General features: G+C 41.9%; 1 protein-coding gene across 3 annotated transcripts in view; it reads right to left on the bottom strand.

Moving 5' to 3' along the window:
- Window positions 1–9,879: 9,879 nt before the first annotated feature.
- lin54 (lin-54 DREAM MuvB core complex component) overlaps window positions 9,880–16,464 on the bottom strand; it is a 98,888-nt gene continuing 92,303 nt past the window's right edge. For 2 of the 3 annotated variants that reach the window (XM_072914177.1, XM_061966323.2), the window contains one exon: window positions 9,880–10,947. In XM_072914177.1, the coding sequence (XP_072770278.1) occupies window positions 10,746–10,947 (202 nt within the window). In that variant the 3' untranslated portion in view covers window positions 9,880–10,745. The remainder of the gene's footprint in view (window positions 10,948–16,464) is intronic. The other variant, XM_061966324.2, reaches the window with a different exon arrangement.

Below are 16,464 nucleotides of genomic sequence, written 5' to 3'. Positions count from 1 at the left end.
CTGTGTTAATATATTAGTCTGTGGTTAAAAGGACTTGAAATGACTCGAAACTCAAAATGCAGGACTTAGGACTTGACTTGAGACTTTCCAGTCTTGACTTTGGACTTGACTCGGGGCTTGCCTGTCTTGACTCGGGACTTGACTCGGACTTGAGGGCAAAGACTTGAGACTTACTTGTGACTTGCAAAACAATGACTTGGTCCCACCTCTGCTTTATAGAGATTTATTACTCAAGTAAAAGTAAGGAGTAGTCACCCAAATATTTACTTGAGTAAAAGTAAAAAGTATGTTGTGAAAAATCTACTCAAGTACTGAGTAACTGATGAGTAACATACACACACATATACACACATATATATATATATATATATTAGAGATGCGCGGTTTGCGGACACAACCGCGGATTCGGCGGATTATCCGCGGATAGGGCGGATGAAATTTAAATAAATAAGATTTTATCCGCGCCGCGGGTCGGGTCGGGCGGATTAATGAGATTTTTTTTTTTATTTTTGATTTTTTTGCGGGTGGCAGTTAAACCAATTGGGAAATATATATACATAGTTAAATGTTGTTAGCCACATACGAAAAACGAGCAGCACTCTTTGAAACAGGCAATTATTTATCAGCAGGCACCTGCAGCACGCCACATCAGAAGAAGAAAAAAAAAAATGGCAACACCGGCAGCAAACGTGGTACGCGACAAACTAAAAAAGGGAATACTAAAGACCAGGGGGAAAAAAAGGCCAGAAAAGTTCAGCGTGGACTCGTTTTTATGAGGTTGTAAATCAGGATGACAGCAATGCTGGCTACGTGAGTTGCAAGAGCTGCGACGCTGTGTACGTCTACGACAGTCATAAAACCGGGACATCGAACATGGTGCATGGTGCGAACAAAGGACTTCTTTCATTTAAGGTTTGTGATAAACCATCAAACTCATTCGTTAAAAGGACTCTATAGTAATATAAAGCAAATTTTTCTGGACATTATCATGCAAGAAAAGTTTATTTTTGGGACCGCGATCACCGCGTAATGATTTTTAAAGGTTGCATTACAAACATGTAACTGTCCCATGTGATCAGCCAGTGCGATTGGAAGTCCATGCTCAATTATTGCCTCCGTAAATAAAACTTCGGCATTTATCACATCCAAAGAATCTGTTTGGGCGACGAAAAACGTTGAAAGTTTTCCACTTGTATCGCTAGCAACGGCATTAGACTTGTGTTTTTTTGTCCCAACGTGGTCTTTTACATCGCTAATTCCTCCGTGTCCGATCGAAAAATCTTGTCTGCACAAGGTGCAATTCGCGTAGTTTTCACCCTTTTTTTTTTTTAATTAATGAAAAACCGTATTTTTTATCACTGCACCCGTAACCCGGAATAGGTTGATGAAAACCGTACGAATTACGGGAAAACCGGAGTAGTTGGCAGGTGCCTCACTAATGCCTTGCATCGTCTATATTAGATATAACGGGCGGGTGCGGGCGGATGGCGGGCGGATGCAGTTCTATTCAAATGTTACATCGGGTGGATGGCGGATGGTTGACGACTTTCTGATGCGGTTGCGGATGAAATATTTGCCTATCCGCGCATCTCTAATATATATATATATATAAATACATTGATATATACAGTATATAATTTATATTTATTTATTTTGCCGTTTTTGTTTACATGTTAAAGGTGTTTTAATGAATATACATGCATGTTTAACACATATAGATTCCTTTCTTTCATGAAGACAAGAATATAAGTTGGTGTATTACCTGATTCTGATGACTTGCATTGATTGTAATCAGACAGTAGTGCTGATAACGGCCACATTTTCGAATGGAGGAGAAAAAAAGTTCCTCCTTTCTGTCTAATACCACATGAAAGTGGTTGGTTTTTGGCATCTAATTTGTCCGGCTTCCATATTGGTTTTTATGCACTTTACAAGAAATACATTGGCGGCAAACTCCGTAGCTTGCTAGCTTGTTTGCGCTGGCATTCGGAGACTCTTATTTTGAAAGCGCATGCGCGATGGAGCGGCACTTTTATTGTGAAGACAGGAACTGTGTAGTCAGTCTTTAGGCTTTTGACGGGATGTACGGTTGAAATAAAAAAGGGTCTTTTTTCCTTAACAATTTTGATTGACTGATTGGAACTTTTATTAGTAGATTGCACAGTACAGTACATATTCCGTACAATTGACCACTAAATGGTAACACCCCAATAAGTTTTTCAACTTGTTTAAGTCAGGTCATGTGACCCCTGGCTCTGTTTGATTGGTCCAACGTCACCAGTGACTGCATCTGATTGGTGGAACGGTGTGAACGTCACCAGTGACTGTATTTGTTGAAACGCAGGCACTATGAAGGTCTGTATGACAGACCAAAACAAACAAAGCGTGCATTAACAGATCGATAAAAATTAGTAGCGAGTAGCGAGCTGAATGTAGATAAAAGTAGCGGAGTAAAAGTAGCGTTTCTTCTCTATAAATATACTCAAGTAAAAGTAAAAGTATGTTGCATTAAAACTACTCTTAGAAGTACAATTTATCCCAAAAGTTACTCAAGTAGATGTAACGGAGTAAATGTAGCGCGTTACTACCCACCTCTGACTATAAGTAACCAGACGTCCCAGATCAAAACTGGGAATATAATCCCAGAGAAGGGGGGAAAAAAACGGTCAGCTATTTTTAAATTGAAGAAACAATATGATTAGGTTATATATATACATACTACATAAACAATGTATGAATACATTAGATATCTATATATTTTATAGACTGTTGCTGCAGCAGCAGAGTTTATTCTGTCTTGACACTTTGTATAGATATTTTGTATTACATCCATTCATTTCCTACCGCTTGTCCATTTTGGGGTCGCGGGGGGTGCTGGAGCCTATCTCAGCTGCATTCGAGCGGAAGGCGGGGTACACCCTGGACAAGTCGCCACCTCATCGCAGGGCCAACACAGATAGACAGACAACATTCACACACTAGGGCCAATTTAGTGTTGCCATTCAACCTATCCCCAGGTCATACTTGCCAACCCTCCCGAATTTTCCGGGAGACTCCCGAAATTCAGCGCCTCTCCCGAAAACCTCCCGGGACAAATATTCTCCCGAAAATCTCCCGATTTTCAGCCGGAGTTGGAGGCCACGCCCCCTCCAGCTCCATGCGGACCTGAGTGAGGACAGCCTTTTTTCATGACGGGAGGACAACAGGGTGACAAGAACTAAATCATCCAGACTAGAGATAAATTGTATTATTATGTTTATTTTACCTAAAAATAAATATATTTATAAATTTAAAAAAAAACAACTAAATACATTTTTACTATATTTTGCTAAAAACATCAAAATTAATTGTATTTTTATTTGTATTTTTTTCTGACTCCTTATTACATCCAGCCATAGAATTATACATTAAAATAAACATATTTGAAATAATTGATTTTAAATTATCATAATAATTCATTTAAAATGACCATATTTAATTATTAAAATAATTGCTTGTTTATCAACAACTTTAGCATTTTATTCATTACATTTTGAAGCTCTCAGAAGCCAAGTTATGTTATATTCCTTAATATTTATTTATGCAAGTTTGAAGTATCAATTATCTAAACACAGTTTTGTTTGCATATTTTCAGAATGTAGATATGTGTATGTATATATATATATATATATATATATATATATATATATATATATATATATATATATATATATATATATATGTATGTGTGGGAAAAAAAATCACAAGACTATTTCATCTCTACAGGCCTATTGTAAGGTGTGCTGGATGCAAGAATTTGCCATGTTATTGAATATTCAACATTATTGTCTTTGAGGTCCCAAATGTGTTTGCTGAGTTCTGTGGTATTTCGCAGGTTTTTGTTCCTGAAAGAAGCCTTGTGATTGTTCCATCTGGTTTTGAATTCTCCTTCGGTTAATCCTACATATGTGTCGGATGTGTTAGTGTCCTTGCGTATTACCTTAGATTGGTAGACAACTGATGTTTGTAAGCATCCCCCGTTGAGGGGGCAATCAGGTTTCTTTCGACAATTACATCCTTTGTTGGTTTTGGAGTCGCTCTGTCTGAGGGCCGACGGCTCATTTGCAATTGTTTTGTTGTGGTTTGAGATGATTTGTCGTATATTGTTCATGCAGCTGTAGCTCAATTTAATGTTGTTCTTGTTGAATACTTTTCTTAGGATGTTTGTCTTTGGGAAAGTGTTTGTCAATCAGATTGAGGAATTTGTGTCCAATGTTCGTTGAGACGTTTTTGCTGTATGGGGGGTTGTACCAGATGATGTCGTTCCGTTTTCTGTTCTTTTTTGGCTGGTTTCCTGGCGTGGGTTCATAGGTGAGGGTGAAATTGTATCCGCTTTCATCAAGGGCTTTTTGGTACGGGGGGGTTGCTTGGTCAAATTCAGCTTTGCTAGATGACAGCATCGATAGCCTTTTATTGATTCCGGTAGGTATTCTTTTTGTGGTGGTGGGTGGGTGGTTGCTGTCATGGTGCACGTATTGGAGTGTTGTGTTGGGTTTCGTGAATGGTTGGTAGCTGTTATTTCTCAGGTTGAAAGTGACGTCAAGGAAGTTGACGGTTTGCTTGTTGGCTTCAATCGTGATCCGTAGGCCGTTCTCTTTGAAAATTTGGCATATGCGCTTCTTGGTATTCTCGCTGCTCCTTGGTGAGGCGCGACACACTGCCAGTCCGTCATCACGGTAAATACCAAGGTTCAGATTGAGGCTAGCGAGCTGGGAGAGGAGGAAACTCCTAACGAGTTCACACGTTTCTGCTCCGTCAAAACTTCCCATAGTGACGTCAAATGTTGCATTGTTCTTTTTTTGCCATGGTGTACTGTTGTGGATGATATATATATATATATATATATATATATATATATATATATATATATATATGAAATATATATATATATATATGAAATATATATGAAATACTTGACTTGGTGAATTCTGTCAATATACTCCTCCCCTCTTAACCACGCCCCCACCCCCCACCTCCAGAAATCGGAGGTCTCAAGGTTGGCAAGTATGCCCCAGGTGCATGTTTTTGGAGGTGGGAGGAAGCCGGAGTACCCGGAGGGAACCCACGCAGTCACGGGGAGAACATGCAAACTCCACACAGAAAGATCCCGAGCGCAGGATCGAACCCAGAACTACTCAGGACCTTCGTACTGTGAGGCATATGCACTAACCCCTGTTCCACCGTGCTGCCCATTCAAATTTTGTACTACATTCTTCCCTTAAATGATCATGTTTACAGTGATTGTTTTATATGTATGTTTTATGTACGTCGCTTTGGATAAAAGCGTCTGCCAAATACTTCAACATAAACATATATAAACACCTGAAAGTCTTTATATCAGCTAAAACCACCAATCTGTTTCACTGGATTCAGAATAAAACCAAATTCCGTCTTACCCGACAATGTTAGTATTAAAGATCTTTGCTCCTTCTCCACTCTGTGGTAATATTCTTTTCACAAAATACAACCAATAGTACGTTAATGTTAAATCTTACTTGTGAAAAGTAATCCCCTGGTTCCTATTTTCAACAGTCCGCTCATTTGAGCAGGAAAACGCTGAACACCATCTTTGTTTTCTACCTTTCAACTGTCAGTTTAGGCTGCTCGCCGGCTCCTCATCACCACTTCAAGATGGCGGCCCAATTTCTCGGGTCACAGCAGCCAATGCTGCGTCTACTAGAGATGCGCGGTTTGCGGACACAACCGCGGAGTCCGCGGATTATCCGCGGGTCGGGCGGTTGAAATTAAAAAAAAAATTAGATTTTATCCGCGGGTCGGGTCGGGCGGTTGATCCATCCATCCATCCATCCATCTTCTTCCGCTTATCCGAGGTCGGGTCGCGGGGGCAGCAGCCTAAGCAGGGAAGCCCAGACTTCCCTCTCCCCAGCCACTTCGTTCAGCTCCTCCCGGGAGACCCCGAGGCGTTCCCAGGCCAGCCGGGAGACATAGTCTTCCCAACGTGTCCTGGGTCTTCCTCGTGGCCTCCTACCGGTCGGACATGCCCTAAACACCTCCTTAGGGAGGCGCTCGGGTGGCATCCTGACCAGATGCCCGAACCACCTCATCTGGCTCCTCTCAATGTGGAGGAGCAGCGGCCTTACTTTAAGCTCCCCCCGGATGACAGAGCTTCTCACCCTATCTCTAAGGGAGAGCCCCGCCACCCGGCGGAGGAAACTCATTTCGGCCACTTGTACCCGTGATCTTGTCCTTTCGGTCATAACCCAAAGCTCATGACCATAGGTGAGGATGGGAACGTAGATCGACCGGTAAATTGAGAGCTTTGCCTTCCGGCTCAGCTCCTTCTTCACCACAACGGATCGATACAGCGTCCGCATTACTGAAGACGCCGCATCGATCCGCCTGTCGATCTCACGATCCACTCTTCCCTCACTCGTGAACAAGACTCCGAGGTACTTGAACTCCTCCACTTGGGGCAAGATCTCCTCCCCAACCCGGAGATGGCACTCCACCCTTTTCCGGGCGAGAACCATGGACTCGGACTTGGAGGTGCTGATTCTCATCCCAGTCGCTTCACACTCGGCTGCGAACCGATCCAGTGAGAGCTGAAGATCCTGGCCAGATGAAGCCATCAGGACCAAATCATCTGCAAAAAGCAGAGACCTAATCCTGCAGCCACCAAACAGGATCCCCTCAACGCCTTGACTGCGCCTAGAAATTCTGTCCATAAAAGTTATGAACAGAATCGGTGACAAAGGGCAGCCTTGGCGGAGTCCAACCCTCACCGGAAACGTGTCCGACTTACTGCCGGCAATGCGGACCAAGCTCTGACACTGATCATACAGGGAGCGGACCGCCACAATCAGACAGTCCGAAACCCCGTACTCTCTGAGCACTCCCCACAGGACTTCCCGAGGGACACGGTCGAATGCCTTCTCCAAGTCCACAAAGCACATGTAGACTGGTTGGGCAAACTCCCATGCACCCTCAAGGACCCTGCCGAGAGTATAGAGCTGGTCCACAGGTCCACGACCAGGACGAAAACCACACTGTTTTTTTTTTTCCAACCGGAACTTCTCTACCTCGCGCACTAGCTCAGGCTCCTTCCCCCCCAGCGAGGTGACGTTCCACGTCCCAAGAGCTAGCTTCTGTAGCCGAGGATCGGACCGCCAAGTGCCCTGCCTTCGGCTACCGCCCAGCTCACATTGCACCCGACCTCTATGGCCCCTGCTATGGGTGGTGAGCCCATTGGAGGGGGGACCCACGTTGCCTCTTCGGGCTGTGCCCGGCCGGGCCCCATGGGGACAGGCCCGGCCACCAGGCGCTCGCCATCGTGCCCCAACTCCGGGCCTGGCTCCGGAGGGGGGCCCCGGTGACCTGCGTCCGGGCGAGGGAAATCTGAGTCTCGGTTCTTGCATTTCCATAGAAGTCTCCGAGCTGCTCTTTGTCTGATCCCTCACCTAGGACCTGTTTGTCTTGGGAGACCCTACCAGGGGGCATTGAAGCCCCCGGACAACATAGCTCCTAGGATCATTGGGACACGCAAACTCCTCTACCACGTTAAGGTGGCAGCTCAGAGAGGAGTCGGGCGGTTGAAATAAAAAAAAATTAGATTTTAAATAGATTCAGGCGGGTGGCAGTTAAACCAATTGGGAAATATATATACATAGTTAAATGTTGTTACCCACATACGAAAAACGAGCAGGCACCTGCAGCATATGCCACAACAGAAGAAGAAAAAAAGAAGAGATGGACACTTTTACGGAGCGGAGAAGGGACGCCTCGCCGGGGTCCGGGACCGAGGCCCCTTCCCCCGAGAGGGCCCCACCGGGAGCCGTAGCTGAGGTGATCCGCGAGAAGGGCCCGACGCACGTCCAGGGTCACCACCGCACCGACACCCCGCCTCGTCCGCCTTCGCCGTGGCCGGCGTCACGCGCAGCAGGTAAGCAGCTTACCTGCCCGCCACCCCCGTGGCCTGGGGCTCGTAATAGAGGTCACTCCGCGCGCTCCGCCCGCGCAGCTTACCTGCCCGCCACCCCCGTTGCCGGGGGCGCGTAACAGGGGTCAATCCGCGCGCAGTGCGCTCACGAAAGGGGTGGGGCTCACCCTGGTGAGCCGAGTGGGCCACTTTTGGTAAGCAGAACTTGCGCTGCGGGATGAACCGAACGCCGGGTTAAGGCGCCCGATGCCGACGCTCATCAGACCCCAGAAAAGGTGTTGGTTGATATAGACAGCAGGACGGTGGCCATGGAAGTCGGAACCCGCTAAGGAGTGTGTAACAACCCACCTGCCGAATCAACTAGCCCTGAAAATGGATGGCGCTGGAGCGTCGGGCCCATACCCGGCCGTCGCCGGCAGCGAGAGCCGCGAGGGCTAGGCCGCGACGAGTAGGATGGCCGCCGCGGTGCGCGCTGAAGCCTCGGGCGCGAGCCCGGGTGGAGCCGCCGCGGGTGCGAGGGACATCGCACCTCCACGCGCTTGGAGGTGCGCTCAGCGCGGCTCCCAGATGATTGCGCACTGGTGTGCGTCTGGGCCGTGACAGCGTGGCACGCATTGAATGTCTCTGCTACATTGGATCAGTACTTTCTTTAACAGGCAAAAGCTTTATAACCTCACTAATGCCTTGCATCGTCTATATTAGATATATAACAACGGGCGGGTGCGGTTTTGATTAAATGTTAGTTCGGGTGGATGCGGATGGTTGACGACTTTTGTGATGCGGTTGCGGATTAAATAATTGCCTATCCGCGCATCTCTAGCGTCTACTTATAACATGTCTATGCTCCTCCCAACCTGCTTACTTTCGCTTCCGGTTTCGTCTTCTTCTTCTAGGGTTGAATCTGCATATCTCACTGGGGTCTTAAACCTGTGCGTTTCTAATAAACAAAACCTGGACTAATGTAACACACACGTTAACAGTTTTACTTCAAACAGCAAATTACAGTAAAAAGAACAAATTAAAAAAAAAAAAACTTACTTTTTGTGCCTTCAGCAGGGTGCTCCTCCCAACCTGCTTACTTCCGCTTTTTGTTTCGCCTTCTTCTTCTACGGTTTAATCTGCATATCTCACCTGTATGTTTCTGATAAACAAAACTTGGGACTAATGTAACAAAGCGTTAAAAATGTAACTACAAACAGCAAATTACAGTAAAACGAACTAATAAAAAAAAGAACTTACTTTTTGTGCCGCCCGACCTGCTTCCTTCCGCTTTTTGTTTCGCCTTCTTCTTCTACGGTTTAATCTGCATATCTCACCTGTATGTTTCTGATAAACAAAACTTGGGACTAATGTAACAAAGCGTTAAAAATGTAACTACAAACAGCAAATTACAGTAAAACGAACTAATAAAAAAAAGAACTTACTTTTTGTGCCGCCCAACCTGCTTCCTTCCGCTTTTTGTTTCGCCTTCTTCTTCTACGGTTTAATCTGCATATCTCACCTGTATGTGTCTGATAAACAAAGCTTGGACTAATGTAACAAAGCGTTAAAAATGTAACTACAAACAGCAAATTACAGTAAAACGAACTAATAAAAAAAAAGAACTTACTTTTTGTGCCGCCCAACCTGCTTCCTTCCGCTTTTTGTTTCGCCTTCTTCTCCTACGGTTTAATCTGCATATCTCACCTGTATGTTTCTGATAAACAAAACTTGACTAATGTAACAAAGCGTTAAAAATGTAACTACAAACAGCAAATTACAGTAAAACGAACTAATAAAAAAAAGAACTTACTTTTTGTGCCGCCCAACCTGCTTCCTTCCGCTTTTTGTTTCGCCTTCTTCTTCTACGGTTTAGTCCGCATATCTCACTCGGGCTCTTAAAAACCTTAAATGTATTTCACAACTTGATTATTTGCTGTTAAAAAACACACACAAACAATTCCCTTCTCAATTTTGTCACTTTTCCCTTTTTTCTTTCGTCGCTCATTGAGACGTCAGCGGGATGTCATTCCACAGCGCCCCCCCCCACAGGCCGGAAGTGATCATTATAAATACAAAACTGTATATGCGTTTGAATTAAATACATAGCTAAAAAGCTTTATTTTTTGTACAATTAACTGTACACAATTTTCAAGAGGCTTCCCAAAATGTTTTTGGGGAACGATACTCAATATATGTAATGATTTTGATTTGACAGAAGATCAATAAAAGATTCGCGTGTTATTTCGATTCCCGAAAATGTTTGAGAAGCTGTTAAAAATGCTTTTCTCTCACTTTCTTCCATGTAAAAAAACAAACACAAATAGATTTAATTTAAAACTGCTTTGCCCTCTTGTGGATTTCTTTGAGTGTGTGTGTTTATTTCCAATCAGCGTAGCCTAGCCTTAGTTAATCGTTATTATTATTATTATTAATCGGAAGAATCACAAGATTAGCACTGAACACTAATTACAAATACAAAATAAATATCAAAAGATACATGTTCTGTTTGTCTACTCGGAGCACAAATATACCATATGAAACCCTTTTTTTTTTTTCGCCAGATAGGAAAAAAAGAAAGCAAAACAGTATAAAAGGGGATAAAAGTGTGTCCATGGATGGCGGCGATGCTCAGATGAGCGACCTGGAGAGGCAGATGGCGCTGTCCTTCTGTTTTGAATATTCCGTCTATTGTGTCTCTTTCAGGCGTCCGGTGTCCCGCCATTGTTGCTGCTGAGGTTGGGGGGGGGGGGCGACCACCCGGCCCCACACCACCCGGCACGAGAGGATGCGACATGTTTTGGCGTGGCTGAGGGAAGAGCTCGCCCGCCTAGCTGTTGACGGAGGCTCGGTCCGATTTGGCTTTGCCCGCCGAGTTGATTATCCTCATGAGACAGTGTCCGAACTCCTCCAGGATCATGCGCTCGGCCTCCACGTGAGGCTGCCGGCTCTCCTCCGCCAACTTGGCCTGCTCCAGGAGACACTCGCACGTGGCCTCCAACACCTCCTTCGTCACAAACGTGTACGGGAGCCTGGAGGGAAGAAAACAAAAAACGGAGGCTGTGTTAACCATCAAAGTTAACACGATGATGGCGTTTTTTTGTGCAGTACAGTACACACAGGAAGCGGCCGTTTTGGAGAGGCGGAGCCCCCTTACGTTACGTCCCGTTTACGCAGTCCATTACTCTATTTTTTTGTATTCAATATGGGTTCAAAAGAGCCAACAAACAAGCCTGAAAGGAAGGAGGGATTTGCTGTGGACTTATACAAACTGAAGCTCCACCCCCCCTCCCTCTGCCCCCTTCTATGCCTCGTGACTCTGCCGTTGCTCCTCTTGTCGGTTGTCTAACAAATGTGTTCCTTTGTACTTACCACTATCAAGCAGTAGGAGTAGTAAGTACAAATGTATTCCAGTGTACTTTCTACTCCTACTGAGTAATAGTAGTAAGTGCACATATCTTCCTGTGTACTATAGTGTTCCTACTACTCCTACTGAGTAATAGTAGTAAGTGCACATGTGTTCCTGTGTACTATAGTGTTCTTACTACTTCTACTGGGTAATAGTCCTAAGTACAAATGTGTTCCTTTGTACTTACTAGTATCAAGCAGTAGGAGTAGTAAGTACAAATGTGTTCCAGTGTACTTTCTACTCCTACTGAGTAATAGTAGTAAGTACAAATATGTTCCAGTGTACTTTCTAGTCCTACTGAGTAATAGTAAGTAAAAAAATGTTCCTGTGTACTTACTACTCCTACTGAGTAATAGTAGTAAGTGCACATGTGTTCCTGTGTACTATAGTGTTCTTACTACTCCTACTGAGTAATAATAGTAAGTACAAATATGTTCCTGTGTACTTACTACTCCTCCTGAGTAATAGTAGTAAGTGCACATGTGTTCCTGTGTACTATAGTGTTCTTACTACTCCTACTGAGTAATAATAGTAAGTAAAAAAATGTTCCTGTGTACTTAGTACTCCTACTGAGTAATAGTAGTAAGTGCACATGTGTTCCTGTGTACTATAGTGTTCTTACTACTTCTACTGGGTAATAGTCGTAAGTACAAATGTGTTCCTTTGTACTTACTAGTATCACGCAGTTGGAGTAGTAAGTACAAATGTGTTCCAGTATACTTTCTAGTCCTATTGAGTAATAGTAGTAAGTACAAATATGTTCCTGTGTACTATAGTGTTCTTACTACTCCTACTGAGTAATAATAGTAAGTACAAATATGTTCCTGTGTACTTACTACTCCTCCTGAGTAATAGTAGTAAGTGCACATGTGTTCCTGTGTACTATAGTGTTCTTACTACTCTTACTGAGTAATAATAGTAAGTACAAATATGTTCCTGTGTACTTAGAACTCCTACTGAGTAATAGTAGTAAGTGTACATGTGTTCCTGTGTACTATAGTGTTCTTACTACTCCTACTGAGTAATAATAGTAAGTAAAAAAATGTTCCTGTGTACTTACTACTCCTACTGAGTAATAGTAGTAAGTGCACATGTGTTCCTGTGTACTATAGTGTTCTTACAACTTCTACTGGGTAATAGTAGTACGTACAAATGTGTTCCTTTGTACTTACTAGTATCACGCAGTTGGAGTAGTAAGTACAAATGTGTTCCAGTATACTTTCTAGTCCTATTGAGTAATAGTAGTAAGTACAAATATGTTCCTGTGTACTTACTACTCCTACTGAGTAATAGTAGTAAGTGCACATGTGTTCCTGTGTACTATAGTGTTCTTACTACTTCTACTGGGTAATAGTAGTAAGTGCACATGTGTTCCTGTGTACTATAGTGTTCTTACTACTCCTACTGAGTAATAATAGTAAGTAAAAAAATGTTCCTGTGTACTTACTACTCCTACTGAGTAATAGTAGTAAGTGCACATGTGTTCCTGTGTACTATAGTGTTCTTACTACTCCTACTGAGTAATAATAGTACCGTAAGTACAAATATGTTCCTGTGTACTTACTACTCCTACTGAGTAATAGTAGTAAGTGCACATATGTTCCTGTGTACTATAGTGTTCTTACTACTCCTACTGAGTAATAATAGTAAGTAAAAAAATGTTCCTGTGTACTTACTACTCCTACTGAGTAATAGTAGTAAGTGCACATGTGTTCCTGTGTACTATAGTGTTCTTACTACTTCTACTGGGTAATAGTAGTACGTACAAATGTGTTCCTTTGTACTTACTAGTATCACGCAGTTGGAGTAGTAAGTACAAATGTGTTCCAGTATACTTTCTAGTCCTATTGAGTAATAGTAGTAAGTACAAATATGTTCCTGTGTACTTACTACTCCTCCTGAGTAATAGTAGTAAGTGCACATGTGTTCCTGTGTACTATAGTGTTCTTACTACTCCTACTGAGTAATAATAGTAAGTACAAATATGTTCCTGTGTACTTACTACTCCTACTGAGTAATAGTAGTAAGTGCACATGTGTTCCTGTGTACTATAGTGTTCTTACTACTCCCACTGGGTAATAGTAGTAAGTACAAATGTGTTCCTTTGTACTTACTAGTATCACGCAGTTGGAGTAGTAAGTACAAATGTGTTCCAGTATACTTTCTAGTCCTATTGAGTAATAGTAGTAAGTACAAATATGTTCCTGTGTACGTACTACTCCTCCTGAGTAATAGTAGTAAGTGCACATGTGTTCCTGTGTACTATAGTGTTCTTACTACTCCTACTGAGTAATAATAGTAAGTAAAAAAATGTTCCTGTGTACTTACTACTCCTACTGAGTAATAGTAGTAAGTGCACATGTGTTCCTGTGTACTATAGTGTTCTTACTACTCCTACTGAGTAATAATAGTAAGTACAAATATGTTCCTTTGTACTTACTAGTATCACACCTAGTATCACGCAGTAGGAGTAGTAAGTACAAATGTGTTCCAGTGTACTTTCTAGTCCTACTGAGTAATAGTAGTAAGTACAAATATGTTCCTGTGTACTTACTACTCCTACTGAGTAATAGTAGTAAGTGCACATGTGTTCCTGTGTACTATAGTGTTCTTACTACTCCTACTGAGTAATAATAGTAAGTAAAAAAATGTTCCTGTGTACTTACTACTCCTACTGAGTAATAGTAGTAAGTGCACATGTGTTCCTGTGTACTATAGTGTTCTTACTACTCCTACTGAGTAATAATAGTAAGTACAAATGTGTTCCAGTGTCCTTTTTACTCCTACTGAGTAATAATATTAAGTACAAATATGTTCCTGTGTACTATAGTGTTCTTACTACTCCTACTGAGTAATAATAGTAAGTACAAATATGTTCCTGTGTACTTACTACTCCTACTGAGTAATAATAGTAAGTGCACATGTGTTCCTGTGTACTATAGTGTTCTTACTACTTCTACTGGGTAATAGTCGTAAGTACAAATGGGTTCCTTTGTACTTACTAGTATCACACCTAGTATCACGCAGTAGGAGTAGTAAGTACAAATGTGTTCCAGTGTACTTTCTAGTCCTACTGAGTAATAGTAGTAAGTACAAATATGTTCCTGTGTACTTACTACTCCTACTGAGTAATAGTAGTAAGTGCACATGTGTTCCTGTGTACTATAGTGTTCTTACTACTCCTACTGAGTAATAATAGTAAGTACAAATATGTTCCTGTGTACTTACTACTCCTCCTGAGTAATAGTAGTAAGTGCACATGTGTTCCTGTGTACTATAGTGTTCTTACTACTCCTACTGAGTAATAATAGTAAGTACAAATATGTTCCTGTGTACTTAGAACTCCTACTGAGTAATAGTAGTAAGTGTACATGTGTTCCTGTGTACTATAGTGTTCTTACTACTCCTACTGAGTAATAATAGTAAGTAAAAAAATGTTCCTGTGTACTTACTACTCCTACTGAGTAATAGTAGTAAGTGCACATTTGTTCCTGTGTACTATAGTGTTCTTACTACTTCTACTGGGTAATAGTAGTAAGTACAAATGTGTTCCTTTGTACTTACTAGTATCACGCAGTTTGAGTAGTAAGTACAAATGTGTTCCAGTGTACTTTCTAGTCCGACTGAGGAATAGTAGTAAGTACAAATATGTTCCTGTGTACTATAGTGTTCTTACTACTCCTACTGAGTAATAATAGTAAGTACAAATATGTTCCTGTGTACTTACTACTCCTCCTGAGTAATAGTAGTAAGTGCACATGTGTTCCTGTGTACTATAGTGTTCTTACTACTCCTACTGAGTAATAATAGTAAGTACAAATATGTTCCTGTGTACTTACTACTGCTACTGAGTAATAATAGTAAGTGCACATGTGTTCCTGTGTACTATAGTGTTCTTACTACTGCTACTGGGTAATAGTCGTAAGTACAAATGTGTTCCTTTGTACTTACTAGTATCACACCTAGTATCACGCAGTAGGAGTAGTAAGTACAAATGTGTTCCTGTGTACTTACTACTCCTCCAGAGTAATAGTAGTAAGTGCACATGTGTTCCTGTGTACTTACTACTCCTACTGAGTAATAGTAGTAAGTGCACATGTGTTCCTGTGTACTATAGTGTTCTTACTACTCCTACTGAGTAATAATAGTAAGTAAAAAAATGTTCCTGTCTACTTACTACTCCTACTGAGTAATAGTAGTAAGTGCACATGTGTTCCTGTGTACTATAGTGTTCTTACAACTTCTACTGGGTAATAGTAGTACGTACAAATGTGTTCCTTTGTACTTACTAGTATCACGCAGTTGGAGTAGTAAGTACAAATGTGTTCCAGTGTACTTTCTAGTCCTATTGAGTAATAGTAGTAAGTACAAATATGTTCCTGTGTACTTACTACTCCTCCTGAGTAATAGTAGTAAGTGCACATGTGTTCCTGTGTACTATAGTGTTCTTACTACTCCTACCGAGTAATAATAGTAAGTACAAATATGTTCCTGGGTACTTACTACTACTACTGAGTAATAGTAGTAAGTGCACATATGTTCCTTTGTACTATAGTGTTCTTACAACTCCTACTGAGTTATAGTAGTAAGTGCACGTGTTCCTGTGTACTATAGTGTTCTTACTACTTCTACTGGGTAATAGTCCTAAGTACAAATGTGTTCCTTTGTACTTACTAGTATCACACAGTAGGAGTAGTAAGTACAAATGTGTTTCAGTGTACTTTCTAGTCCTACTGAGTAATAGTAGTAAGTACAAACATGTTCCTGTGTACTTACTACTCCTACTGAGTAATAGTAGTAAGTACAAATATGTTCCTGTGTACTTACTACTCCTACTGAGTAATAGTAGTAAGTGCACATGTGTTCCTGTGTACTATAGTGTTCTTACTACTTCTACTGGGTAATAGTCCTAAGTACAAATGTGTTCTTTTGTACTTACTAGTATCACCCAGTAGGAGTAGTAAGTACAAATGTGTTCCAGTGTACTTTCTAGTCCCACTGAGTAATAGTAGTAAGTACAAATATGTTCCTGTGTACTTAATACTCCTACTGAGTAATAGTAGTAAGAACACATGTGTTCCTGTGTACTATAGTGTTCTTACTACTCCTACCGAGTAATAATAGTAAGTACAAATATGTT

This window comes from Nerophis lumbriciformis, linkage group LG11 (assembly GCF_033978685.3).
Source record: "Nerophis lumbriciformis linkage group LG11, RoL_Nlum_v2.1, whole genome shotgun sequence".
In the NCBI taxonomy this organism is placed as follows: domain Eukaryota; kingdom Metazoa; phylum Chordata; class Actinopteri; order Syngnathiformes; family Syngnathidae; genus Nerophis; species Nerophis lumbriciformis.
This window is presented reverse-complemented; position numbering and strand designations above follow the sequence as displayed.